Raw genomic sequence first — 27,326 nt, forward strand, 5'->3', positions numbered from 1 at the left:
ATTAAGCTATCAGATGGTATTTTAATGTGATCTAGGACAGTTATTGATAGCCAGCCTCCATGGTGTGAATGGTAGCATCTTGGACCTTTCATCCAGAGGTCCTGGGTTCGAATCCCGGTCAGGCATGGCATTCTCACACATGCAATAAATCATTCATCTCATCCTCTGAAGCAATACCTAACGGTGGTCCCAGAGCTTAAACAAAAAAAGGACAATTATTGATTAGAGAGAATATAGAATAATCGTATTAAGTAAGATGATATAATCACATTCCATGATGTGATTTTATCACATCATGGAACATATGAAAAATAAAGAAAAGTTACCGTTTTTGATCTAATAGACAAAAAAAATTGTATATCACTAAAAACTAGTTCATTCTTTAATAAGTTAACAAAATAAAATCTATCATTGGTAGTGTATATATATAGAATGATTTTTGCTAAATTAAAATTCAATGGGTGGCCTTTTGACATTTACCTTAAATTATGAAATGGTCTCCATTTTTATGCTGAGATAGAATCTCTTTTGTTTACATAAGTAACAATATTTTTTGGAAAAATATTTATCCATTTGTGGTTGGCAACAGTAATACACATGATAGATATTTTAAATAAAATTATGCTTAGGAATTTAGTGTAACCTATGGATGTTGTCTTATTCACAAATTATTTAGCCCCAGCATCATAATTAGCTTCATAGAATATAAACAAATACAGAATAAATTACAATGTTTGACACCATTACTGTACTGGTTGAAGAAATTACATTGGTCATGTCTCCACTTCCATAAAGAGCATAACTACTCTCATAAATAAAAAGTAATCCTGTTAGGATTACTAGAAAAAGTAAACAGTGAAGAGCTTTCTCATTGAACCAAGTCTGTTGTTGAACATTATCATGCCAAACCAACCGAAGTAAAGCTCTTTCACAGGCTTATAACTGACACCTTCACTTTGTTCATCAGAGATGTTTATAGTAAATGTCATTAATCTAAGTGAAGAGAACTGTGATTGGTGCTGCATACATTGAAGATGCTTTGTGTGTCACTGCGGTATATAGTGAGTCAGATATGTTCTATCTAAGCAACAAAAACAATGTGCCCTTTCTGTTCTGAAACAATGTATTTTATAAACTGTCTCAACTTCAACAGAAACATTATGTTTTAGCTAAAATCAATTTTATTTCACCAACTTCTCATGTAGAATAAGTATTTTAATGACCTAACATGTGTGAGTTATGATATTGGTATTGAGGCGGATCCACACCTATCTAAATCTTCCTAAGAAATTCTACATTTACCACTGTATAAAGCCAGATTGTAATTTCATTGTTCTATTGTAACAACTTTAAAATATTTTTTGTTGTGAAGGATATCTGAAAATATTTTATCACTAAACTGAATGGCACGACATTAATTTTCAGTGATTATACAAAAATGTTTTATTTTGATACAAAATATTTTTTTAAAAAACTATTTTCTGAGATATCTGACCTAAAAAAAGTTTTTGTTTTACAAAATTAGTGCTATATGTTCCATGTTCTTAAGTAATAATTTAGTGTTAAATCAGTACCCAGAAGTGGTTATAGAATTCATTCTAATACCTCTAATTGTGTACACTAAGATTTATGTTATCCATTTCGAACTACCTATTACGTGACCTAACCATAGGTATATGATAATACAGCACGTGAATGAATCATAAAGGTTACCGAAATAGAAATAGAGAAAACGTAAATGCCTAACCCATCTCACTCACTTTACAATAATTTATTTAATGTTTTAATTATTTATACAAACATTTTAATGACGTAGCATAACTTTTTATTATTTATACCACTTACTAAAAAGTTTAGATGTAGTGCATTTTACCAAATAAATACCGATATGAAAGTTACATTTTAATATAATAATTATATACCACTTTCTTAATGTTGGTAACATTGATTAAACAGCTGTTCAACGAGTACATTTGTTTTCAAGTAGGTTAACTGAATTCGTATTGATATTTTGTTTATACATTATTGAGACGTTATGGGTTTTTTAAGTACTATTAACATAGGAAACCAGTTATAATTTATTTTTATTCAAAATGAATGAAAATAGTTGCACTAGTTTTTCTGAATGCTTTATAATGAGTGAAATGAATTAAGGAGTGTCTTGTCTCGTAATTGAAGAATTCGTATTGACTACTGATTTCATTTTTATTTGCCGATTTTAATTTTTCGGTTAAACTACCGAATAATTGTATAATTTTTCATTATTTTATAATAATATGTAGTGATGTACGAATAAACTCGCTGTTTTTTTACCTGTAATATGTGATATTAATTTAATAATGGAAGAAAAAATACCAAGAAAAATAGTCAGTAGATTTCACTCCTATCATGGTGATAATATAGTTTTATATGAAGATAATACAGTTGCTTTTCGTAAAGCAAGTTTTGCTAATGCTTTAACGTTTAGTGAAAAACCGTTACTACCCGGTGAAATATTTTTAATTGAAATAGAAAAAAATGAGAGAGGATGGAGTGGTTATATGAGATTAGGTTTAACACAATTAGATCCTCAGACTGCTGCAACTACAGGAGTTTCTCTTCCACAATATGCATTGCCAGATCTTACTAATATTTGTACTTCTTGGATTTATGCCATTACTAAATCGCAGAATAATGTGTATGAATTTGGTACAATTGGTTTGACTCCAAGAAGTGATGGAGAACCAAAATATTTTCTTGGTGATGATAACAATGTACGCACATTAAGAGGGACTATACCACGTAGTGTATTAAGACCTTCCACAACTGGTCCATCACAAGATATTCTACCTACAGATGTAGGTAGTAGAATTGGAGTAGTTTACATTCCACGTGATAGAGCAGTTGATGATGTTGCTGAAATGCATTTTATTATTAATGGTGAAGACCAAGGACCATGTTCTAGAGACATTCCTTATAAAGATGGACCGCTATATGCTGTTGTTGATGTTTATGGTACTACTAAACAAGTCAGGATAGTGCAGTTATATGGTGGTAAGTATTAATTTATTTATTAATGGTAGCCTATACAATGTATTAATTTTAAAGTTATTTTAAATTGTGTTTTCATGTATTGGACGGGTATAATTCTATATAGTTTTATAACTTTATTCAGATGCTAATGTTCTGATTTAAATGATTTGAAACTTTCATGAGCAGTTTTATGATAAAATTGTGGTGATTAACTACTATGGATCTCACTTTTCGAATAAGTAAATAGCTAGCAATAATTTCTAAAATGACTACTATATAATCAAATTGTTAAAAATTTTATTATTTATACCTTTACAATGATAAATTTCAAAGTATATTGTGATGACTTTATCAGAACCAAGAAAGTATGAGCAACTAGTCTGTATTATGATTTGGACATTATATTAAATTGATGTAGTCTTCTGTAATTAAATTACTGTATGTAATATACTTCAATTAATATACTCTGATTAATATATTTATAGTACATTTGTAAAATTAAAATGTACATTTTTTTATGGTTTTCAAACATTAAAACGCAGTAGTGTTCAAAAAACAAGTCCTATGTAATTTTCAAAAAATTGTAAATTAGTATTTCAAAATATGTTACACTTACATCATCAGTAAGATAAAGTGGGACATTTTGTATGAGAAATTTACACCAGAAAATATTTTTTCTTCTAAATATTTATTAGGCTACCACCCACTGATTGAATGCTTTGTAATTCAGTTGGATTCTTTATCATCTCACATTTCTGGAAATTGTTTTGGTGAAATTGTTTGCACTAGTATGAGCTGGTGAAAGCACAAGATTACTTATAGTGGTACATTATTCATTTTTTAATAAAGCTATTTCATTCTTTCAAGTTGTTGTCTTATCTCATTCAGCGATTCCCTTGTGAATAGATTGTCCCATTCTTATTAATCACTCTTTTCCCTAATCCCTCTTATTGATTTTACTCAAGTGCAGTTGGAAAGTTCTCACCCTGATAAAGAAAACAACATTTTTTATATTTTTCAGTGTAATCTCCTTGCAATTCAATTCATTTAGACCAACGACTTTCCTTTTTAATACCCTCAGTAATGTGATTTGTCCAAACCTGTAAAATAAGTGGCTTTCTCAGCTTTGAAGTCATCATTTAAAGGGAATCTGCATTCAATGAGCCATTTCTTCAGGTTTGAGAAGAGGAAGTAGTCGCTGGGAACCAAATCCAGTGAATGTGGTACATGAGGAAGCACTTCAAAATTTAAGTCTTGGAGTTTTGTAACAACAAGCTGAGGTGTGTGTATGCACATTATCGTGGTGAAAGAGAATTTTTTTTGCTAGATATGAACATTTAGCCTGAATAGCACTTTTCACTCAGCCTATTAGTAAAGCTAATTATTCCCAGTGGTTATCTCACCTTTTTCCAGTTAGTATTTGAGCACTACCCCACAAACATCTGCAAAAATCCACAGCCTCGACTTTTCCTGCAGATGGAATCATTTTAATTTTCTGTGGTGCATTCGCACCTGTTCTCTCCAGTTCTTTGATCTCTGATATGTTTGATGAATCCATTTTATTTACTGTTATAAAATGTTGAAGAAATTCAGAGGAATTGCATTTAAATAAGTTAAACTTCCTTGAGAAGTTTTCAGTTGATTGTTAATGTTAACAAATGCATTGAGCAAATAACTTTCTAATACCAAAACATTGTGTAAAATGTTGTGGACATGGTGTGTCAAGTTGTTTGCAATGTCAGCAAGCTCTCACTTCTTCAGTCAGTGATAATTTATATGGATTGCATATTTTTGTGACAATTTCAACAGTCGTAGCAGTTTTTAGGCAGACATTCATCATCTTGCATGGATGATGTCCACATTAAAAATTTAGATCCACTTTTTTATTAAATACAAAGAGGAAGAATCCTTTAAAGTGGAATCTAACTCTTTTTATGTGTCAGTCCTTTAAAGCAAAATACTTTATAAGAGCTCAGACTTGTATCAAAGCTTGTTTGCTTTTCTTGATCGTCACAAACAAGCAACTAAACACACACATCTGAAAGTTATAATTATAATTAGGATAGTTTATCTTCTTGGTCAGGACCTATGTCTAATGGTAAGCATATCTTTAAAATTATAAGTTTTATTTGTCTATCATTTAATATTAATTGAATGTTTTGTTTTTTTTTAAAGTAGTTATTATCTTCTGATAGATTTAAGCTACTTCAATAGGATGTTCTAAAGATTGATTCTTTTAATTGTAAGCTGTATCCCATAATGAATTAGATAATTATTTTATTGCATATCCTGAATACTTTTTTTTTAATTTAGGATTTAATATTTATGTGTGTGATAATCATTTAACATAATTATGCATAATGGAATAACAAAATAGAAAATCAAATCCAATTTCAGGACAATTCTACAATATTTCAGTGATAATTAATTTTTTGACTTAAAGTTTTTTTTTTTTACTTTTAACTTCATTTCAAAAGCTTGTTATCCCTCATAAAAATAAACGTAGGTCATATGATCAATGGAACTAAGTAATTATTTATAATTTCAGAATTTGTAAAAACATTCATCATTGAGATAATTGTTTAGCCCATTTATTTAATATAAGTTTTATTAATAATGACTGTTTTTTTATTTTGTTGCAGTGGCTTCATTGCAGAGTGCTTGTAGGGATGCTATCTTACAACATATTAAAACTACGGCTGTTTCTTCTTTGCCATTACCTAAATCTTTAAAAGAATACTTATTGTATCAGGCTTGAAAACTATTAAAAAATATACTTATAGAATTCATCAGCAAATCAGATGATTGTACATGTATTAATTACACCTAATTACTATTAATAAAATAAGTATGGTAATTATTTATTTAAGAAATAATAATTTTATTATGTTAAAATGAAGGTTAATTATTGCAAGTTACTAAATAAAAGAAAATATTAAAAAATGTAGAATTTATAATTATGGTTATTGCAATTAACTGGAAATGAATTCACTAATTTAATTTGTTATTTATATCTGTATGTTACTCTTAATATAAAATGATTATTATGTGTATAGAATTTAGCAAAAAATAAATAAATTCATCTTTGTGTATGTATACCAATTTAACGGAGTAAAAAGTAGATAATTTAAATTAAAAAAAATATATATATATGTGTATGTACAGACAATTATTGTGATTTAAAAAAATGTTATTTAGGTATTAAATAAGTAAATGTAATTTTATGTTAATTAGTAATATATATTTAGTGTTTTTACATATCCAGTATTTAATTTTAATTTAATTTATTTTAATTTTAATACCATTTCTTTTTCTTTTTTTGGTGAATTCAGCTTTCAACAGTAAAAAAAAGTAATGATAAATACATTTTTTTTATCTCTTAAGTGTACATGTATAATCTATTGGTATATTTATTAAACTAAACCATTGTGATGCTTTAAAATAAACATTTTTGTATCATTAATTAGTGTTCTTTTTAACAGTAAATCTGAAAATGCATGTTGTTGGCTACTGAATCTTTTCCTTTGCTTTAAAATTATCCTTAAAAAAAAATTAAATAAAATTATTTTGATCTGAAGGAAGAGATAGAACTGTAAAGTAATTTTAAGACAATATTAAATGTTTGAGAAACAGATATCCATCCACAGAATTTATTATTCTTATAGTTGATTCTATTTACTCTTTATCTACACTTCATGTCTCATAAATTTCCGTAAGGAAATCTACTATTGATACAGGACATAAAGGGTATCTGCTGTCACAGTTTGATCCCATTGTTTGATTTGTATTTAATTGTTTATTTTTCTTCGGCCTGAAACATAGGTAACAGTAAGCATAAGACAATCATCTTTCACCAATATTAATATTAACATCTGTTTATATAAAAGCTTTATTATCAATATTGTATTTTATTATGAAGGTTAGAAAACCAGGGTTTATGTGACAAAGCCTCATTTCCAGGTTGAGCTCTTTATAGAACCACTGGATAAAAAAAGAGCCCATTGTATCTAAATAGACTGAATATTCCCTGTGTAAGATAGAAATACCAAGGGTGAAGTAAATTAAAGAAATCTACACATCCTTTGTATAGATCCAGTGAGTGTATTGCCAAAAAACTACCAGGGAGAAAGGGATGAAGAATCTTCATTAATCATTGCAGTAAAGGGACAATATACCTATAGATAAATCATGTGATGAGAAACAAACCCAACTAAAGAAATATCTCGGGCCATAGATATCCACTAAGCCCACAATTTCTTAGGTTATTGGAGCATTCAAAAACCCAGTATCTTTGTGACCACATTTCTTTATATACAAAGAACATGTCCTGACTAACTTATTCATTAATGCCCAGAAAAAACGACCAAAAATAAATTGATGAAAATCTGTATACATGTTCTTATGGTGTAAGTACAGCATTAAAAAACAATTTTTTGAAATCCCAGAGTTTAAAGGTTATAATGGAGTAACAATGAAATATACATTTTTTTTTTCTCAATAACAAATGAAGAAATCAACTTGATTTTTAATCTTTTGATTTATCTGTAATTTTCATGGAAATATCTAAAACCAATTTCTAGATTTTTTTTTAATTTAACCTTGAAAGGGGTGAAGAAAGGTAAAAAAAATTTGAACAATGGTTGCAAATTTTCCCCATTTCCAACTATACTAATGAGATATTCACTAGGTTGGGGCTTTCAAATACTCTTCAGATAAACATCTTAACCATTTTCAAGTTATTTTGATTTTTTAAGAGGTGTGGCAGCTTTTTAACACAGCCACTATACTATTGCTGTATGTATGTTACGACTGGCTGCATATGCCTCCGTTATTTGACTAAAAAACAAAATAAAAGTAATTTAAAAAAATGAGGAACAAAGTACGGTTACTTCCCATTGGTGATTGCTGAGTAATGCTTAGAACTGGACAAAATACATCATTACCCGTACTTTATACGGGTAACCAGTTAAAACTATATTTTTAAGATGGAGGCTCACTGTTTTAAAATCCACATACTTAGATTGCTCAAAATTAAGGTCTGTACTGACCAAACTGTTGCTGTGAAAAAATTACAATATACTGATAGTTTTTATAAATTGAACAGGCTTTAATTTTTATTTATTATTATTCTCACAAGCATGAGTTTAATGAACACAGAAGGCTGAGCCCCTTGGCTTGATGAAAAGGGCGAGTTAATCAAGACCTGACCATGACAGGAAACACAAGTAACCATATAACAGATGAAGCCATGATGAGTTTTCTAGTGTGTGTATATATATATATATATATATGTGTGTGTGTGTGTGTACAGGTGCCTTAGAAATGTTTGCAAAATATGACAGACTGTTATTCAAACATAAGTTTTATTAAATATCCATTTCTAAGACATCAATTTTTATTGAAAAACAAAATGACCTACAGTTGGAAATGAAGCAGGTTTGTCCACATAATTTTTTGTTTAATTTGATACATATCTCTTCATGTTGAGTAAATACCTCCCAGGACATTTTTATGTGTGTGTGAATATTATTTTACTGGTGTATAATCACCACTAATAGCTCACATATTTTCAACCATCTGACTTCATCTCATTTTATTGAAATTGTTTATGTTTTAGTAGTATTGTAATTAAATTTTACCTCCTGAGAATCATTATATATATATCTTGCGAGTCTTTTTGTGGTGATGGAAGTACAAGAGGCAAGATTGGTTTTGCTAAATTATGTAGAACATTACAATTGTTTGGCCACCAAATAATTGGTGCATAATTTCTAATTAAACTGGGTTCTTATAAATACTAAATTAAAATATTTGTTTAGTTTAATCTTCATACATTTTTTTAATATTTTTAAATAGATTTATAAGTAATAATTTTTTTCATTTTTAGAAATTCATATCATTTTAATCATGTATATTTATGATACATCAGCTTCAGTAGGTAAAAATTTAAGTCATGGCAGAAGTGTTAGTCATATAACAAGATCTAACTGTTTTTACTTCTGATGAAAAAAAAAATGAAAAAGAGGATCCTTGCCTGAAGTACTTTACGCAAGAATCGGGCTTCTAAGGAAAAACTTAATCCATCCCAAATTATTTAGGATATTGAATTAACCAGATGAAACTGTTAAGCCAGATCTCTAGTGGAGGATATTGCCAAAATTATTTATATTTGTTGATGCCATAACCAAACTGCTGTAAATGACCTGACATTAGACACCAGTCAGTTAAAAAATAGTGTAACAGTTCTTTGAAATAACCAGCATCCAATTACAGGTGTAAATAAAAAGTAAAGTGAGTTGATTTCCTACATCTTCTGAATGAATCAGAACCTATTATTGTATCTTAAATATGAATGATACTCGCCAAGGCAAGTACCACCTTAATTCTATTCATTACAGGAACTGGCTATATGACAAATATTATTACCCTCAAAAAATCAGTTGTGATTGGTTGCCATCTGATACAGATCCTTTACATGAGTACTAGCCAAAAGAAAGACTGGCATATCATGCAAAGCAATAAATTAATTTCCCTCCCCCTGTTTATGAAATAATATATTATATACACTATACTTATTCTGTAAGAGAATCAGCATTGCTAATGAAATACTATAAAAAGCAATTTGGAATTGAGGATGATGCTAGATTCATGATCTACTTCTAATGAAATGTTTAGGCATCAGCTGTTTGATAGATATGGTGTTCTTTGCTACCTTCTAATAAAAAGTTATTTCTAACATCCACAGAAACTAGTATCCAAAAGATAATAATGGCACACAAAATTATCTACTTTATGTATCCCAGTCTTAATCTTTTCTATAGAATTTTTATACTCTTCTTTATTAAAAATTGTATATCTTGATGTATATTCTTAAATCCATTTAAGAAAGGTGATCTACAGGAACTTACTTCTACTCTTCTACTACTTTTTATTGAATGTAGGTTGAACTATGAACAAATGCATAACATAGGATTAAAGAATATTTAAGAGATTAATATTAAATAACCCAGTCCCCTCAAATTTATTTAAACTTAAATTTAAATAGTATTTTTATATGAGAACTATATTTATTTAACAGTCGTTAAAACTACTAGATTTAGGCAATAGTATACATTTTAAATGGTAATTTATCTATTAAGTGCTCTAATTAAGTCGATATTTAACAATTTATATGATATTCCCTTCTAAGATTGCTTTCTTTCTTAAAATAATATTTACCATTTAATGTTTGAAATATCTTACCCAAACAATGCTTGAAAAATTTGTTGAAACATATCATCTCCATTGAATGGTGTTTCTTTCAGTTGGCATTTACTTTTTTGGATACATGAATGAACATCCATACCACTCCTACAACATATAATTTTTCACTGTTTAAAAAATAAATAGTACTTTCTGTTTACAGAGAACCTATACAACATTACCCTCTACTGCTAAATAGAAATGGTACTTTCTGTTAACAGAGTGCCTGTACAACATTACTGGTTACTGTTATCTGTAACTTTTTACAATCATTCTATAAACTAATTAGTAGAATAGACAGCAAACTTTTAAGGTAAACTTAAAAACCTACTTTAAAATTGCACTAAATGGTAAAAAATTATTATTTTTTAATTCTTTCAATTTTAATGTTTAGAAGTGAGTGCAAAAATTAAAACTACTACAATCTTATTAACACTTAATTTTACAACTTGAAGGCAGAATGTAAAGTAGAATGGAAAAGTATTATTTCTTTATTGTATTTTTCTAAATTTTTACTTACATTTTTATTTAAAATACTGGCAGGTCAACAGAAGTAAATATTATCAATACAGGAGTGCAGTAATGCCAGAATGCTGTTCTGGTACAGCTTTTTGGGAGATATAAAATCAAATATTGACATAAAATTTGTTGTAAATTAAAGCCGATAAAAGATATATAACCTAAATTGTAAAACCAGACCACACAAAAATGGTCTTTGCTTTTGTATATCCATAGGCAGACGGCAACAAAATAAATCACTAAAAATCTAATTCACGAAAAAAGTTAAACATTTGACATGAAAAAGATAAATTTTGCTTTTTATCAATGTAAACTTTGAAATGAATGTGCAGTTTTCATAACAGTATCAGCCACCTGTAGATGTGGAACCATATTCTTGCAGTCTGCTATAAATTCAAACTTACAGCAGATTTTTCATTCATGCTTGCAGTCTTAATATAAATTCAAATGTTCTAGTATTAGAAAGTTTATGAGTGCACCCCTGTATTCATATGAAAAAAATATTCACTAGTTAAATTAAGATGTAAAATCTCTTAGCTTGAAAAACCTTTTAATAGTAACTATTAAAAATAATGTACTAAATTCTTCTTAATGTAATTACAACAAAATTATTTTTTTATCTTATCATTTTCAACTAATTTCTTTGAATTTTTGCAAGAAAATAGTATTCTTTAAGTACCAGAATGACCTCAGGTTATATATAATTGTGCTATAAAAATCAAATGCTGAGGAGCGACAACAACAAAAGAAAAATATTTAAATAATTTAAACATACAATGTAACCTTTTGTTCAAAAGATCTTTTTCCAAATTTATATGGAAAATTACAGTAAGTTTTTGAGAGGATCTTTCTTTTTTAAGTAAAAAGATATTCATTGAAATTTGTCCGTTTAGTGGAGAGTAAGCTTTTGTCCTTTATGCAAAAAAAAAAATTATTGGTCAAATTAAGTACCTCCTTTTTGAAGTCAATAAAAAGTCAAGGTAATACTCAAAAGTAATTTTTTGTAGTCTTATCCATGAGTCATAATTATCATTAAGCAGTATTGAGTTATTTGAATGAAACATAATATGAAAAATTTTCAGTGGCTTACAATAATAGAGTTAGAGTTGTATTTAAAAAATAAAAAAAAAACATATGTGTCATTATTTAATAATTTTATATTTTAATTTTAGATAACATAACCACAAAGTTGCAGACAACTTGATACAAAATGTTTGCCAGTCATAAAAAATAAAGACATAATAAATATCTCATCCCAGGTTTACTTAAGAAAGTGACTAGTAAAGTGGTTTCATGATTACTTCTTCACTGAGCCAGATGTACCGTTTTTAATATCATGCCAAACCCACCAAAATGGTATAATATTTAGCCCTGTGACATCACTCTGTTCATCATAGAGACTAATTATACAGTGCGTTCGGAAAGTTGCTGTGCACTAGAATTATGGAACTGTAATGAAACTTTCTTAATTATTACTTTGTATTTTTATTTTATAGAAACAGATATTACAATAACTAGAATAGTTTATAAAAGGTAAATGACATCCTCCAACATCAATACAACACAACACTGCACACATTTCAATTTGTTTTCAATCACTTTAACCAGCTGATGTACTGGAGCATTTTGAGTGTATGCTGTTATTGCAGTTTTTAGTTCGTCAATCATGCATGGTCTGTTGCAATATACTGCTTATTTTGCTGCCCAAAGAATGTAATCTGGCGGGGTCAGATTGGCAAACTGTGCAGGCCACAAACCCCTCAAAATGATTTGTTTGTTAAAGACATTTCGTAAAAAAGTTGCTGACCTGTTAGCTGTGTGTGCTGTCATCTTGTTGGAACCAACTGTGACTGATTTCTACTTCTGTTAACTGATTATTGAAGTTTGTTAAAACACCACAGTAATGATCACTGTTTATTGTACTTTCAAAAAAAAAATTGGACGCACAATGCGTGTTCTACATACAGCAACCCAGACTCCAATTTTCACTTCGTGTAAAAATTGTTTGTGTAATTCATGGGGGATAGTTGTCGACCGCAGTTGTGTATTTTATGAATTATATACCCTCTCTGTAAAAACATAATGTTGAGGATATCTGTGGAATTTTGGTCAATAAAGCGTTTAAACCATTGACAATAATTAGTTTTTTGGGAGGATCTATATGTTTCAGATCTTGAACACACATTACTTTGTAGGGGAAAAGTTCCACTTCTTTTCTTACACCTTTATGTGTGGTAGCAAGTCTGATATCTTGCTGTTGTGCTAACTTAAGCATTGACTTTGATGGACTTTCAGATATAGCATCTGAAATATCAAGCAACTTCTGTTCATTTAGCTTAGGTGGTCTTCCACTTCGATCAGCATCTTCAAAAGAAGTCTGTTGCTCAAAATTTTTTTATAAGTGTTCAAACTGCACTGGGGTGTGGAGCAGTAGTATTTGAAAACTTTTCAGAAAATTTGTGTTTCACTAAATGAGTTTACGTGTCACCTTCACAAAAGACGTGTTCAATGAGAAAAATGCATTCCTTTACCAAAAGAACCATTACATTTCTGGCAACTATTGATTCCAATAAACAAACCACATACAATCACAACTCAACAACTGAAATCTTGGTTTACTACTGAGCAACACCCAACGAACCCATAGAGCAACCAACCAACTTAACACCAAAGGAACAAAATGGATCACTAATTCTAAAGCATACTGCACAGTGACTTTTGAATGCACTGTATAATAAACATTACTCTTGGAGAAAGTAACTCTAACTAGAGCTACTTATGCCTCAGATGCACTAAATAGATTACAGTCACAGAAATAAATAAGGTAAAATTAATTGAAAACACTATGTAGGGGAAATAATTATCTATAAAATTTATTTAATCTTTGTGAGACATTTTAAATCTTTGCTTTTTCTTTCTTAATGAGAATATTTTTCACATCACATGCTATTCCTTATTCAATGATGGTGGCAGACTATCCATAATAGGTGGTGTCATTCTAAACAGTTATAAAAAATATGTAATGCAATCTACAAGGATGTGCAATCTGTATTGAGTTTGGTATTATAATGTTTTTGGAAAGTTTGTTTTTCACTCATTAAAGAATATTATGTATCTGGCCTTCTTTCACCATGTGTAATATTTCCAAGATACCGATTGTCTGCATTTGTCATGTTTCTATCCATTATATGGATGAAGTTATACTTCTGTTGTTCGTTGCTAGAATTATTTAAACATTTTATTAATAGCTTACCTTTCATTAGATAAAATCATAATTAAAATAATTGGACTTTGGACTTTTTCTTAACTGCCGTAATAAGCCCTCATTGAGAGCTTTTCAACGATATATCGTAAGTGGTACTTACTTTTATTGGATCCAGAGTTATAACTAAATAGAATTTTAATTAATGAAATATTTTGATCTTACAAGGGAAAAGCACATCAGTTCGAATCAGATTTCATCTCCTTTTTGTTTAATCTTTTTTTTTTTTAATTTAAATATATTGATTTATTAATAATTATTAACTTCTGGTTGTAAAAAAATGTTTACAATAAATAATAATTCAATAAAAAAATACATATATGAAAAAATATCAGAAGTTATTAATGAAATAATATCTTATGTACTTTTCATTTTATAAAAAAATGTGTATATGAAATTTAATGGGTGTACAAGGAAGTCATGTAGTGTACATATCAGATTTTTATAAATATGTGAAGAGAATGAAATTAGAACAAATTAAGAGAATAATAAACATTCTTTAGATTATAAATGACTCACTTTCTAAGTATGTGGAATAATACCTACAAGAATCTTTTCAGAGTTATTAATCAGCTCCTTTTTCAGTAGAATTTCAAATGGCATTGTTGTTTATGGTGTACATCCTGATGTTGTTAGGAAACATTTTTAATATAAAGATGAATAATAAATTTTCATTTAGTAGTATGTTAACAGTTACAAGAGGAATTTGAAAAAGCTGGCAATCCATTTTTAAAAATAAATTAAAATTCAATCATTTTAAGCTCTATTTGTATTTTTAAGGTAGAATAATCCCTTTTTATTGAAAAACAATAAAATGAATTCTTTTTTTCACATTTTTATTTAAAAATATTTATTTCTAATTTTATGATATGTAGTTAAATAAATAAACACAAAATATCTGATTTTTCTATACTTGTTAAATATAATTACTTGTCTGATTATATTTAATTTTTTTTTTTGGATACAAGATGCTCAACATAATAAAGTAATAACCAACATTTTTAATATTAGTATATTAGCATTACAATTTCAAAAAATATGGGTTTAACGTTTTGAAAATTTGGAGAGTCATGCATCAGGGGCTTTTTAATGATTAAAATATTTCTAAAATTGAAGTCAAGAAAAATTTGTTCGATTCTTTAAAAATTTGAGAGCTTCTCATTCAGAGGAGGTGTATTAAATTATTTTAGCAGTTAAATTTTTTTTAAAAATACATTTTGAACATTAAAAATTTGAAATTATAATTTTTTTTGCAGGGGCTTCCATCCTCAAGGGATTTCCTCAAGGCATTTGGGAAAATAATCACTAAGTGATGAAAAAAGAAACTAGGAACTAAGTGGTAAATAAATTAAAAAAAGAACTTTTTAAAATTATCTAAAAGATACAAAGAGACAGTCATAATTTTAAATAAACAAAGTTGTAAGTTTCTAGGAAGGGATGAAAATTTTTGGCTATTTTTTTTTTCAAAAAATTATTCAAATAATTATAAAACGAATAAGGGTTACCAAAAAACTAATTTTTTTTTACATTTTACCTGCAATGGTAACTTGCAACTTGCAAGATGGATTTAAAATTAAAAAACAACTTTTAAAAAATTAAAAAAAATATTTTTATTACCGCAGACCACTGGAGTGGGATGAGCAAGTTTTTATAGTGGTATGAAGGCTTATTAATTTAGAAAATATAGATGTCAAAAATTCCCATTAACTCCTTTTCTGAAGCAAGATATATCTAAAAAAATAAAAATATGTAATGCCATTTTTTGGGGAGGGGAATGAATTTTTTTTTGGTAAAGTGGTCCAGTAAAGATTTGAAATTTTATTTCACCCAAGACACCTGCAACCCATTTTCAAATTTTTGCAAACATTTAATACATTCTTCATTCTTTCCCCCTGAAGGCAGTACCTGTCTACCAAGTTTGAAGAAAGTCAGTCAAGAGGATCCAGGGTTGTAAGACCAAATACAGACCAACATACATATATACATACGAAAAAAAAATTTTTGCAGATTAGTAACAATTAACACTATATATATTGTTTTTGTTAAAAAAGTTTTTTAAATGTGTCCTTAAGACACAAAATGTAAAAAAAGAACCAATTTCTTTAGATATTTTTTGACTTATCTGTATACTTTCCCTAACTATAGCATTTAGTTATACCATTTAGTATATTTTGTTATAACCACAAAAGTAATTAGGTGGGTTGATAAAGTGTCAACCCCAATGGGGAATCTTATGGTTTAAGACTTTGGGGGTTGGCGTCCCTAAGGCCCTAGCCTCTGTAGCTTTTCTTTTCACTTCACACAAAGCTGTAGAACACTTTACACTATACTCATACACTGCACCACAACAAGAATACTACATAAATTACAACATATACCCTTGCACAACTACAGAGCAACATCTAAATGTCTATAACTCATCATCTTAAATGTCTTAAATCTATTTCTTCTTACGCTTACACTCAGTGGTGTTGCGACACCTTTTGAAACGCAACCGTAATCCAAAGTGGAAACTGTCATGCTGATGGGTGGATGGTTCTACATAGTGAGTCTTGAGCGATGTTCTCTGGACTCCTGGGCAAATCCAGTTGTATTTAGCTCTAGTACCAGTATGCGTGCGATTTGCTGGACTGGTCCGTTATATCGCCAGTACTCGTGGGAACTGTATGTCTGTCCCATTAAATTCTTCTTCGGTAGTTGTTGGTCCATTTGAAAAAACCAACAAAAGACCTGGCAGTTTGAAAAGACTCCGACTGCCATTGTCAGCTGAAGATGTATTGAGAAATAAAGAAGCGATAGATGTAACTGAAAGTGCTAAGTTATTTAATATCTGTTTCCTTGTAATGAAATTTAACTAAGAAGATAAATCATTGGTGAAGGTTTCACCATTCCTAATAAACAAGAGTGTTGTAGCAACTTGTGACTCTCCAAAGTCCATTAAAAAACTTAGCAGTGGTGGCTTGTTAATCACAGTTGGAAGCTCTCAGCCCTCAGGTCCATAGGGAAGGATGAAGTAATAGTGGAGCCAAATAACTCTCTAAATTCCAGCAAGGGAGTGATATTTTGCCAAGACTTAGTTGATATTGAACTATCAGAGATCTTGAAAGAGCTGTCACCACAGTCTATCACTTCTGTGTGGAGGATTATGTGGAAGGAAAATGTTCATGTGCCAACATCCTCACTTATCCTTATTTTTCTGCTCCAACTGTTCCTGAGAGAATAAATATTGGCTACCTCTTTGTCCATATGCGACCATACATACTTAACCCAAGATGCTGTTTTCAATGTCAGGGTTTTGATCATAAAAAAATTGGTTGCACTAAGAACAAAGTTTGTGTGTGTTGTAGCTGTACAGGACATGATGATAGTTCATGCACAGAAACTGAAAGTGTATCAATTATAAGGATTTGCATTCGGGGAGTTCTTGAGAATTCCCTGTTTATAAGGAGGAGCAAGCTATATAAAGGATTTGTATTTCCTTTGCTGTAGGTCATCAAGAATATAAAAAATCCCTCAACATACAACCCGGTGTTAGTTTTGTACAAGCTCTCTCCAACAAAATACAGAAAGAGAACGTGTGCACATTGCCCAAGGAACTAGCCAAGTTGGTTCAAGCTTTCTCGGACAAGGTAAAAGCTCTCACTTCTGGTTTGCATTGTTGAGTGCAAGTAAGAAAGATATTTTTGGCGGAAAGGCCGAGATTGATTCACCGAAAAGCCAAAGTTGCTAGACTAGCCAATAAAATTTCCACTGCACCATCAACGCAGCAAACTACTAAGATCCCAGTATGTACAAAAAAATCGTCACCTGGTACGATATATCTGGCCTCCCAGGCTTCCAAGTCATCACCACCATCTTAAGGTCTCTTTGAGAATATGGAGGTCAATGAAGTACTTGAAGAAGCAGCAGCGCTACTTAAAAATTATCAACAGCAAAAAGAAAAACCAGATGGAGTTTGCACATAGTTTTTGGATATAACAGGAAAAGAGTATTTATGGCTACAAATATTATTCATTGGATTGTTTGCGGTCTCGTCCTCACCTTGAGTATATTAAAATCCTAATAAAGGAAGAAAATCCTTTAGTACTATGTCTGCACCTCCATCCTTAGGATGATGGGTCCTTTTGCGGATACGTTTGCAAAAGATGCGACTGTCAAACTGGGGGCAGAGAACAAGAAAATGTGGCTGTTTTCCTGTTTTCATCTTTATAGACACCTTTGTTCCACTAGTGACAAACATCACTGCAGTCTCAGTGAAAATATTGGCGCCATTCAAAATGAATATCTGCAACTTATATCTTCCTCCAAATTCTAATATCTGTCCAGTCTGTTTTCCCAAATTCTTATACCTGCCTAATAACTGCCAATTTCAACATCCATCACCAATCTTGGGGCCCATCGTCATGTTCTCCCCATGACAGTATAGTTGATCAACTGAGGTAAAACTTAGATCTCTGCTTATAGAACGATGGGTTGTACATATTTATGTTATCTTCATCAGGTACATTTTCGTGTATTGATCTGTACTTATGTTCAGCACAAGTATATATTCATGAAAGTATTGTTAAGTCTTTAATTTCTTTTTTAAATAAGTTTAATTACATTTTAATCATTCTGATCATTACTTTACAAGACATTACTAATAAAATAGTGTACCTAAGTATTGTGGTGAAAGGAATTGGAACAAAAGTATGACTAAAGGTACTTTTTTATCAATTAGTTGGTTTAGAGGCATCCCAACCCGATAGGGGAAGACACCCTTGTGGTGATTCCAGTCACCACACCACTCCCTCCGTTCCTAGCCCTGAAGGGCTTTACCGGAGGTCGTCTTTTGACCCTGTAACTGATTACATCCCACAGTCACCAGCCAGGCCCCAGTCGGGATGCCACCAATGCAAATGCCTCGGCAGACATTTACATCAGTAAAAATCAATAATTCAGCCAACACCTTCGCTTTAGGCTTCCTTCAGACATCTTCACTTTTCCTATCCTACAGCATCACCCTCTGAACTAGGTAACTGAGTTTGCAGAAGCATGAACCCTGTGCCTAGCCCAATTACAACATAAATGCTTGTGACTGTAAGTGCCTCAAATATCGACTAAGTAATGAGTCAGGAGTATGACCCATTCTGAAGAAAGGCAAAAAAAAAACAGGTTGAAGATATTTTACCAAACAGAATGAAGAGAAAAGTTAAGCTACAGCACTTTTTTAATGAAATTTCTATAATTAAAATAATTAATTACATGACAATTATAATCTAAATTAAATAGAGTTGTAAACTCAATGTAGCAAAAGCATTATAGTTCACAAAAAAAATGTAGTATTCAAATGAAAATTTTTATATGTAGAACTAATTACAATATACAGAATATGTTAATATATGATAAATTTGAATTATACTTACAAGTTATGCATTGTTTCAAGAAGTTTAAATTGTGATAATTTTTGTGAACGAGTGTATGGTGATGAGAAGTGTGATAAATTAGTTGGTAATTCCAAATTTAAAAGTATTCCTCCATTTGCTGCAATTTTACGATATGACAACATTGATGGAACTGCTATTCCTACAGCAAACTTAAAACAATATTAGAAAGAAAAATCCCATTAAATATACATGTAGTTTTAACAATTGCAATTTTTTTATTTATTTTAAAATCATCAATGAAATTATTATAGAATTTAACCAGTGATTTACTTTTATAATATCAGGTAATTTATACAATTCACTACTAGCTTTAACTAGAACCTGTTTTTTATTTTATTATTTTTTTAGAGCTTTTATTAGAATTTCAATGTAAGCTAAACATCTTTTCTTTGTATCTCCCAATATCAATATCAATTATAATGTCAGAGGAATGGGTGATGCTCTATTATTGTATAAAGAATATTTCACATAAAGTTTTTATTTATTCATTACAAAGATATTTAGCATGTAGTTAATAGTCTCTATGTAGAACAGTTATCTATTAGACATATTTTTATAACCTGTTAACTTTAAACATTGTTTTAGGTGACCCAGATTCAGAACAGTCTCTACTTGTTTACATATTACACACTTTGGAGATACGTAGGTACCAATTTTATAGATATTTTACAAGAGAGTCATTGACTGTAATTTTTCTCAATGCTGCTGCAGTTTCTGTGCTGCCCTTGTTAGAGTATGAACCATATAAATTCCATATTCTCCTCTAGGTGATGGTGTCTATTGAATGAATAATTTGGTTCCATGGGTAGTTATAGATGAAGAACTTGACAGAAATATGATCACAAAATACAAAAAATCTTTTCCACAAAGTACAAAATCAGTTCCAGTTTAACAATATAAGAACTTAAGTTAATTTATCCTATAACATTATCATATTTAACATAACATGGCCTTAAACATTTATCATAAAAATATAATAGAGAGAATTATTACATTTAAAATATAATTTAGAAATGTTATTGTTAAAGGTAATTCTTTTACTTGAAGAATTAGTTTATACTGCAATAATATATTTCATATATTAACAACATGTTAATAACCTACTGATTTAATAAGTAATTAATTCAGTATTCTATACCACTAATTCAGTAACACAAAAAAGCATTTACCTCCAAAGTAATTTTTTTGCTATTCAAAATACATCCTCAGTCAGCTGTTATTTTAAAAATTGGCATAAAAAAATCCTCAGTTTATATACGTTTAATCAGTTATAACTTAATTACTGGTAATATGAAAATAATTGTAATTTGTTATAACTTTATTCACATTAGAAGTCAGTGATATAGTTGTCAACAGTGATGTAGACTATGTAGTTGATATATATTGTACCTATGAACCACCAGATACTGTTTGATGAAAAAAATGTATTTAATACAGTAGTTTGTGATTAGCATTTATTTACTTAGGCTTTTGAAATAAATAAATATACCTTAGGTAAATATAATTTAGGTAATATACCTTTGTCTCTATATTATCATGATAAGGAATAGTTTATAATAAACAATAACATATAAAAAATGATGGATTTCATTAACTTTTTAAAAATATTTCTTGATTAAAAATATATTTTTAATAGCACAAAAGCACTGTCAAGTTGAATCCTTCTTTATGTGATTGTATAAAATATTTCATTAATATAACTACAAACAAAGAAATATTAATTTTTAATGATAATCTATATTTCACGTAGTTTAATTTTTTTGTTAACTTTCACCAAAATGATTTCAGTCACAGTTACTTTATGTAATATTCAATGACTTTCTTTTTTTTCCTGTTTAGCCTCTGGTAACTACCGTTCAGATAATACTTCATAGGATGAATGAGGATGATATGTATGAGTGTAAATGAAATGTAGTCTTGTACATTCTCAGTTCGACCATTCCTGAAATGTGTGGTTAATTGAAACCCAACCACCAAAGAACACCGGTATTCACGATCTAGTATTCAAATCCGTGTAAAAATAACTGGCTTTACTAGGACTTGAACGCTGGAACTCTCGACTTCCAAATCAGCTGATTTGGGAAGACGCATTCACCACTAGACCAACCCGGTGGATTAATATTCAATGACTGTGCTGTTGCTAACTACTCAGCTGTCAGCCAATGTTGTTATTGGTGGTTTTTTGAATTAAAGTAATAAATAATGTAAGATTTTCCTATATAAAACATATTAGATTTAAATTATGTCTGTTTATTTAATGTATATTGTAGTGTTTATATATTTCATATTGTTAAAGTGTATTAAGATATGTCTACAAGTTTATATTAAGTTTGTTACAATCCTTGAAACTTTATGTTTTGCTTTTACACGTTGGTTGGAGTATATTATTTTTATTTGCTGTGGATTGTTTTATGTGCTCATTGAAACTTCATTTGAACTAAGTTGCATCCTATTTGTCCAATATTGAACATTCTCAGACTTTATTAGTATATTTCTTTTTTTAAATTATCTTTGTTTTTATTTTGTAAAAGAGTGAATCAATGAGTGTATTGCAAGCAATATCCATTTATTTATGCTAGGTATTTAATAACACTGAGTTCTTCTTGGCCTTCATATGATGAAGGTGTGCAGAGGAGTCTGGTGATCATACTTCTAAATGATGAGAGTTTAGGTGAGATTATGTTTGAAGTATCATGAAAAAGTGTGTCCATTAAGTATATTTTGAAGTTAATCCATTGGTACTTTCTATGAAGGTGGTCAAGAAAATTTATTTGTGTATTTTATTTATTAAGAATTTGTTAATAGTATAATTTGTTGATTGGTACCAAAAATAGTGCCTCCTCCAGCACATTTTTTGTAGGCATAATTTTTTTTCTTTTGGCTTGGAGAAATGTGTCTAAAAAAAGATTTCTTTAGGGTTTGAAAATAGGGGAGCCAAAACTTGCTCTGAAATTTAAAGTAATATTGTTTTGAAACTATTTGTTATTCCTGAAATGTACACTGCTTTTATTTTATTACATTTGAATTTGTTTTGAGGGCGGAGAGTGATCTTGATATTATATATGTAGACTTTAGATATTACAAGTGAAACCTAAAATTTACATTTTTATTATTAGGTAATTAGATACTTTTCCAAACAAAGTTCTTGTTTATTTCAATATAGAATGTTCGTGTGCTGTTTCATTAATAAAAAAGTATTTATAGTTAAATATTTAATAAAACTGGCAGAGGCAAATTGAAACAGATTTTGATGAGTACTGTTATACTAATTACTGGTCTGAATACAGTACCAGATTAAGCCTCTATCAAGCCTCAAACAAAATCTAAATTTGGGTTTCCATTTATATAAGCTGCGGACAAATTCAAACAACAGTTGAAGGGAAGATGGGAAATTCCCTTTTCAGCATCAGAAAAAACTGATACTTATCAAATTGTTTGTCAGAATGATAGTGTTAAATTTAAAACTGTCAATAAACTTTGCTTTACTTTATCATTATAAAAAAGATCCTAGGCATTTCAGGAAAGCATTTAAAGAAAAGAAAAAAGGGACAAGGAACAAAAACACATGCATAAAAATGTAAATATTAGGGGGTGAACAAGAAGTTCCTTTACACTAGTTATTAAATTATTAGGATAGATGCAGCTTACCATCTACAGATCTAAATCGTCTGTATAGGTACCACCATGTTCAAAGCACAGCTGTATGCACCTCCATGTCTGGCTGTTCATCTACAACAGCATATCAGGGGTGATCATTTCAAATGCTGGCCGAACAGTGTCTTGAAACTGCTTGTTGTTGATATATCTGTGTTTTCGAATCACTTCTTTTACAAAACTCCAGAATGTATTGTCGGTTGTGGAGAGGTCAGGGCTTCTTGCTGGCCAAGGCAATAGAGCCGGTAACTTTTCTGATCCATGACGATCCAATGATTTGGAAAAATTTCATTGAGGTGTCAACAGAGATGTTCAAAGCAAAATGTGCTGGAGCTCTGTCTTGCTGAAACATAATAATGTCAGCAATCCCATTTGCTGTTAATTCTGGAAGCAACCACTCATAGATCATTTTCAGATAATTGTGTTGATTAACTGGGTCATCAAAAAATAAGGACCAAGGAATTGTTCAGCTGTCATCCCAACCCAAATCATAATATGAGGCAGATGGTGTTCGATTTCTTCAAAAAAATATGGATTATCTTTTACCCAGAAAAAAACATTTCAGTTACAAGAGCTTCGATAAATTGCACATTCGTGTAGAACATGACGTTTTTTTATCATTTGCTATTGAAAAGCGATTAAGCAATAACTGACACGCATAAACACTTTGATCAAGGTCATTGTCACTCAACTCATTAATTGTGGCTGGGTGAAGATATTTAACTTTCAAGATCTTGCATTGTCGATCTTGGAAAACCTAATTCTGCCTGTTGATTTCATCAGTGATCATTGAATCGATAAGCCCACTGCAGCACACGTCTCAGCTCAAATACTCAACCTCCCATTGCATCAAGAACACCCTCTCTCACTGTCTGTGGTGTATCAAGAACACTTTCCGTTGCAAATGTCTTCTTTTCCCATGTCAGTAATGTTTGCCATGATGGTGTTGATTTCCCAAAACACACAAGAAGTCATTCATAATGATTTCCAATGTCTTATCAGTGTGTGGACATTCGTGGACTAACAAAGAAGCTAACAAACGTGCTTCGGCAGCGAACGCGGTCGTACTTGCCGTCATTCCACACTTGACTACGACTAAGGTATTCCATTTTTATCTTTTTTCTGTTTAGCCTCCAGAACCACCGTCAGGATTACTTCAGAGGATAAATGAGGATGAAATGTATGAGTGTAGTCTTGTACAGTCTCAGGTCGACCATTTCTGAGTGTGTGGTTAATTGAAACCCAACCACCAAAGAACACCGCTATCCACGATCTAGTATTCAAATCCGTATAAAAGTAACTGCCTTTACTAGAATTTGAACCTTATAACTCTCGACTTCGAAATCAGTTGATTTGCGAAGACGCGTTCACCACTAGACCAACCCGATGGATTGACTGAGGTCTTCCCACTACGAACGAACACACCAGACAATCCTCACCACGGCTTATCCTCCCCAACTCTTCCAGCGGCAGTGAGCGATATTAGCGGTGATAATTAGCAGTAGTAGAGCCAGATTAAGCTGGATTTATTTCATTGTTAAGAGACTTCTTGCTCACTCCGTACAATATCATCATTAAAATATAATATTACAAATAATACATATCTAAATCTAACAGAGAAAAAAATTCATCAATAAAATTGAATACCAAGCGTAATTTTGTAATAACCTTAAAAATATTTTTTAATCTGTATAAACTTTTACTATATTTAAGATGAATTTCTAATTTTATGATATAATAAGATGAATTTTGAATTAATTTAATTGTATATATAAAGAAATCTTTTAAAATAACTAAATTATATTTTGATGTCCAATGGGATGTTAAAATATACAGATCGTCCAAATAAACAATTGAAGAATTTTCTTTTCTGAAACCGGTAATTTTTCTTAAATATTCTTTCCTCTTCCATGGGATGTCTTCTTTCCCGATCAAAAGTTTACTATTGTTTACAACTACTTAAACCCTAACTCTTTCAGGATAATTGTTAGTGTAGTTCTAGAACCTTTAAATTGAATACTCTTTTGAAGTTCTTCATGTAATTTATTTAATGTAGGCATTTCATTATGTTTCCGTGAAACTCGTTAATTTTTAACGCTAGCTGTCTTACAATGCCTTGATCAAAACTATCTAACCCACTAACTGGTTTTCAATGTTGTCTATACTTTATTGGTGTGTTGAATGAGCACGACTGCAATTCAAATTTAAGAAAATTCTGCCTTCCTTTTCAGAATTTTTGCTCTTGAGATCTTGAAATCCCACAAGTTACAGCTGCAGAGGTTCTTTCTTCCAATTTATGAATGCATATTAAATGTTTTCCTAACTTTTTAGTTTCTTTCTTCATAAAATCGTATCATTATTAACTATTTCACGAGCTTGTGTACAGAGCTTTTTGTTCTTCCCATCTTTTCATAAACAATGTGCACAATAAATATTATCTTAAATTTGTTTAGGGCTTTCTCCCACCTTCTACCCAAAATCTTATTACCTAAATATCATAAAATGACATTTAGATAGATTTAAATTATGCCACTGCAAAAAAAATCACAAACAAAAAACATACAAGTTCATGAATACCACAAAACATTAACTAGCACGCCTCACATTACAGAAGGAAACAACTACTATTTGTACCGGGTCATGCCAAGAATTGAACTAAATCAGTGTCTTGAAAATGAAAAGTAATTATTAGTATTGAATATTAGTCAACAATACGATACAAAAATTATTTAGCTATTTTATGAATACGTATAAAATGAGTACACTATTAATAAATTATTATAAATTGTAGTGTACAGTCCTAGTATTTAATGATGATGTTTATTACTATAAAAATTACACGTGTATATAAATATAACTCAAATGAAATATTTTTATAACCTTTATTCGTATAAAATGGTCATTCACTTTATGACTCACTTGATGGCGGGATTATAATAATAATCTATTAATGCAAGTAAAAACTATTTGTTTTTGTACTGTATACAGTAAGAAATATTTATAAATATGCTAAATATTTTTAAAGAAATTATTATCTGAAATTAAACAAAATGATAGTAAATTCTAATAGTGGAAAGAATTTTTGCTTTTTATGAAAGTAGTTAAACATACTGTATTATGTAATACTCAGTTTTTGAATGAGCCTAATGTTACGAGAAAAGAGTAACATAATGCCCTGCGCAGAGACTGTCTGCCTTGCGCAAGCGAGCTTTTATTTTCATCATACGTACTGTACTTGGCTATTAAACTATTAATAGGCTGATAAAAGAAATAGATATTAAAATTGAAATTCTATGCACAATACTAAGAATATATTATTTAAAGATTTACCTGTAATACACAGTTAGCTGAAAATAATAATTGACGTTTACTTCTTTCAGTATGATTTGAATAAATTATTTTATCATCTTCTGCATTACATAGGAATAGAAATATAAAGAAAATATTCAAAATTATCATTTGTTTAATATCCATGTCTGATTGATACTTAATAATATTGATGGTTCGTAAAGAAATCTATCTCAACAGGCAAGTGACCTACTCATTTGCATAACTATGTTAATATAGTCATAAATGTGTTAGTATTTATACTGTTATGTTAATTTGTTCAAGTTATTAACAACAGATATAAGTTAAAAATAGAAAGAAACAATTGTAAGGTTCACAAGAATCTTAACCTAAACCTAAATAAGAACAATCAACAGGTTCACAAGACAAGTAATCCTGTTTATCTTATGAACCTGTAACATAATTGTATAGTTATTTTGCTAAAATTAATTTTCAGTTTCTTCACTTATTGGTTTTCCTTTTTTATAATTTTCATCAGTACTTTCTTAGAGTTCTCTATTTCTTCAGTATAGATTTTAATGAAATTAAAAAATATATATTTAAAGCTAAAATTTTAAAATTATAGAAATGATTTTATTTATATAGTATTTATTCACTATATTTAGTTGCTACATCATTCACTATAATAAAATTAATTATTCTGCTGGTAGATAAAAACCCATTATTTTGCATTATGTGTGTATATATATATATATATAATATATTGCATGTATTATTTTGAAGATTAAATCATTCTGTTTAAATTTTACTTATTCATTAATTATGTGTTCAATTCTGTTTTTTTTTTAATATTGTATTTTTTAAATATGAGAAATTTAAATCTTTTACTGTTTATTTTTATAATTGATGTTTTTTCACTATTT

General features: G+C 29.7%; 2 protein-coding genes across 2 annotated transcripts; one reads left to right on the forward strand and one right to left on the reverse strand.

The window, feature by feature from the left end:
• The first annotated feature begins 1,963 nt into the window (after positions 1–1,963).
• LOC142323926 (neuralized-like protein 2) lies at positions 1,964–6,475 on the forward strand. Its single transcript, XM_075364297.1, has 2 exons — positions 1,964–3,033; positions 5,655–6,475. Exons 1-2 carry the CDS (start codon positions 2,340–2,342, stop codon positions 5,768–5,770), a joined length of 810 nt encoding a protein of 269 aa, XP_075220412.1. The 5' UTR covers positions 1,964–2,339; the 3' UTR covers positions 5,771–6,475.
• LOC142323927 (uncharacterized) lies at positions 6,469–26,626 on the reverse strand. Its single transcript, XM_075364299.1, has 4 exons — positions 26,446–26,626; positions 19,441–19,610; positions 10,255–10,362; positions 6,469–6,823 (listed from the first exon to the last, which is right to left on the reverse strand). The coding sequence occupies exons 1-4, from the start codon at positions 26,587–26,589 to the stop codon at positions 6,706–6,708; spliced, it is 540 nt and encodes a 179-aa protein (XP_075220414.1). The 5' UTR covers positions 26,590–26,626; the 3' UTR covers positions 6,469–6,705.
• Between the last annotated feature and the right edge of the window lie 700 nt (positions 26,627–27,326).

Source organism: Lycorma delicatula, chromosome 4 (assembly GCF_047948215.1).
Source record: "Lycorma delicatula isolate Av1 chromosome 4, ASM4794821v1, whole genome shotgun sequence".
NCBI classification, from domain to species: domain Eukaryota; kingdom Metazoa; phylum Arthropoda; class Insecta; order Hemiptera; family Fulgoridae; genus Lycorma; species Lycorma delicatula.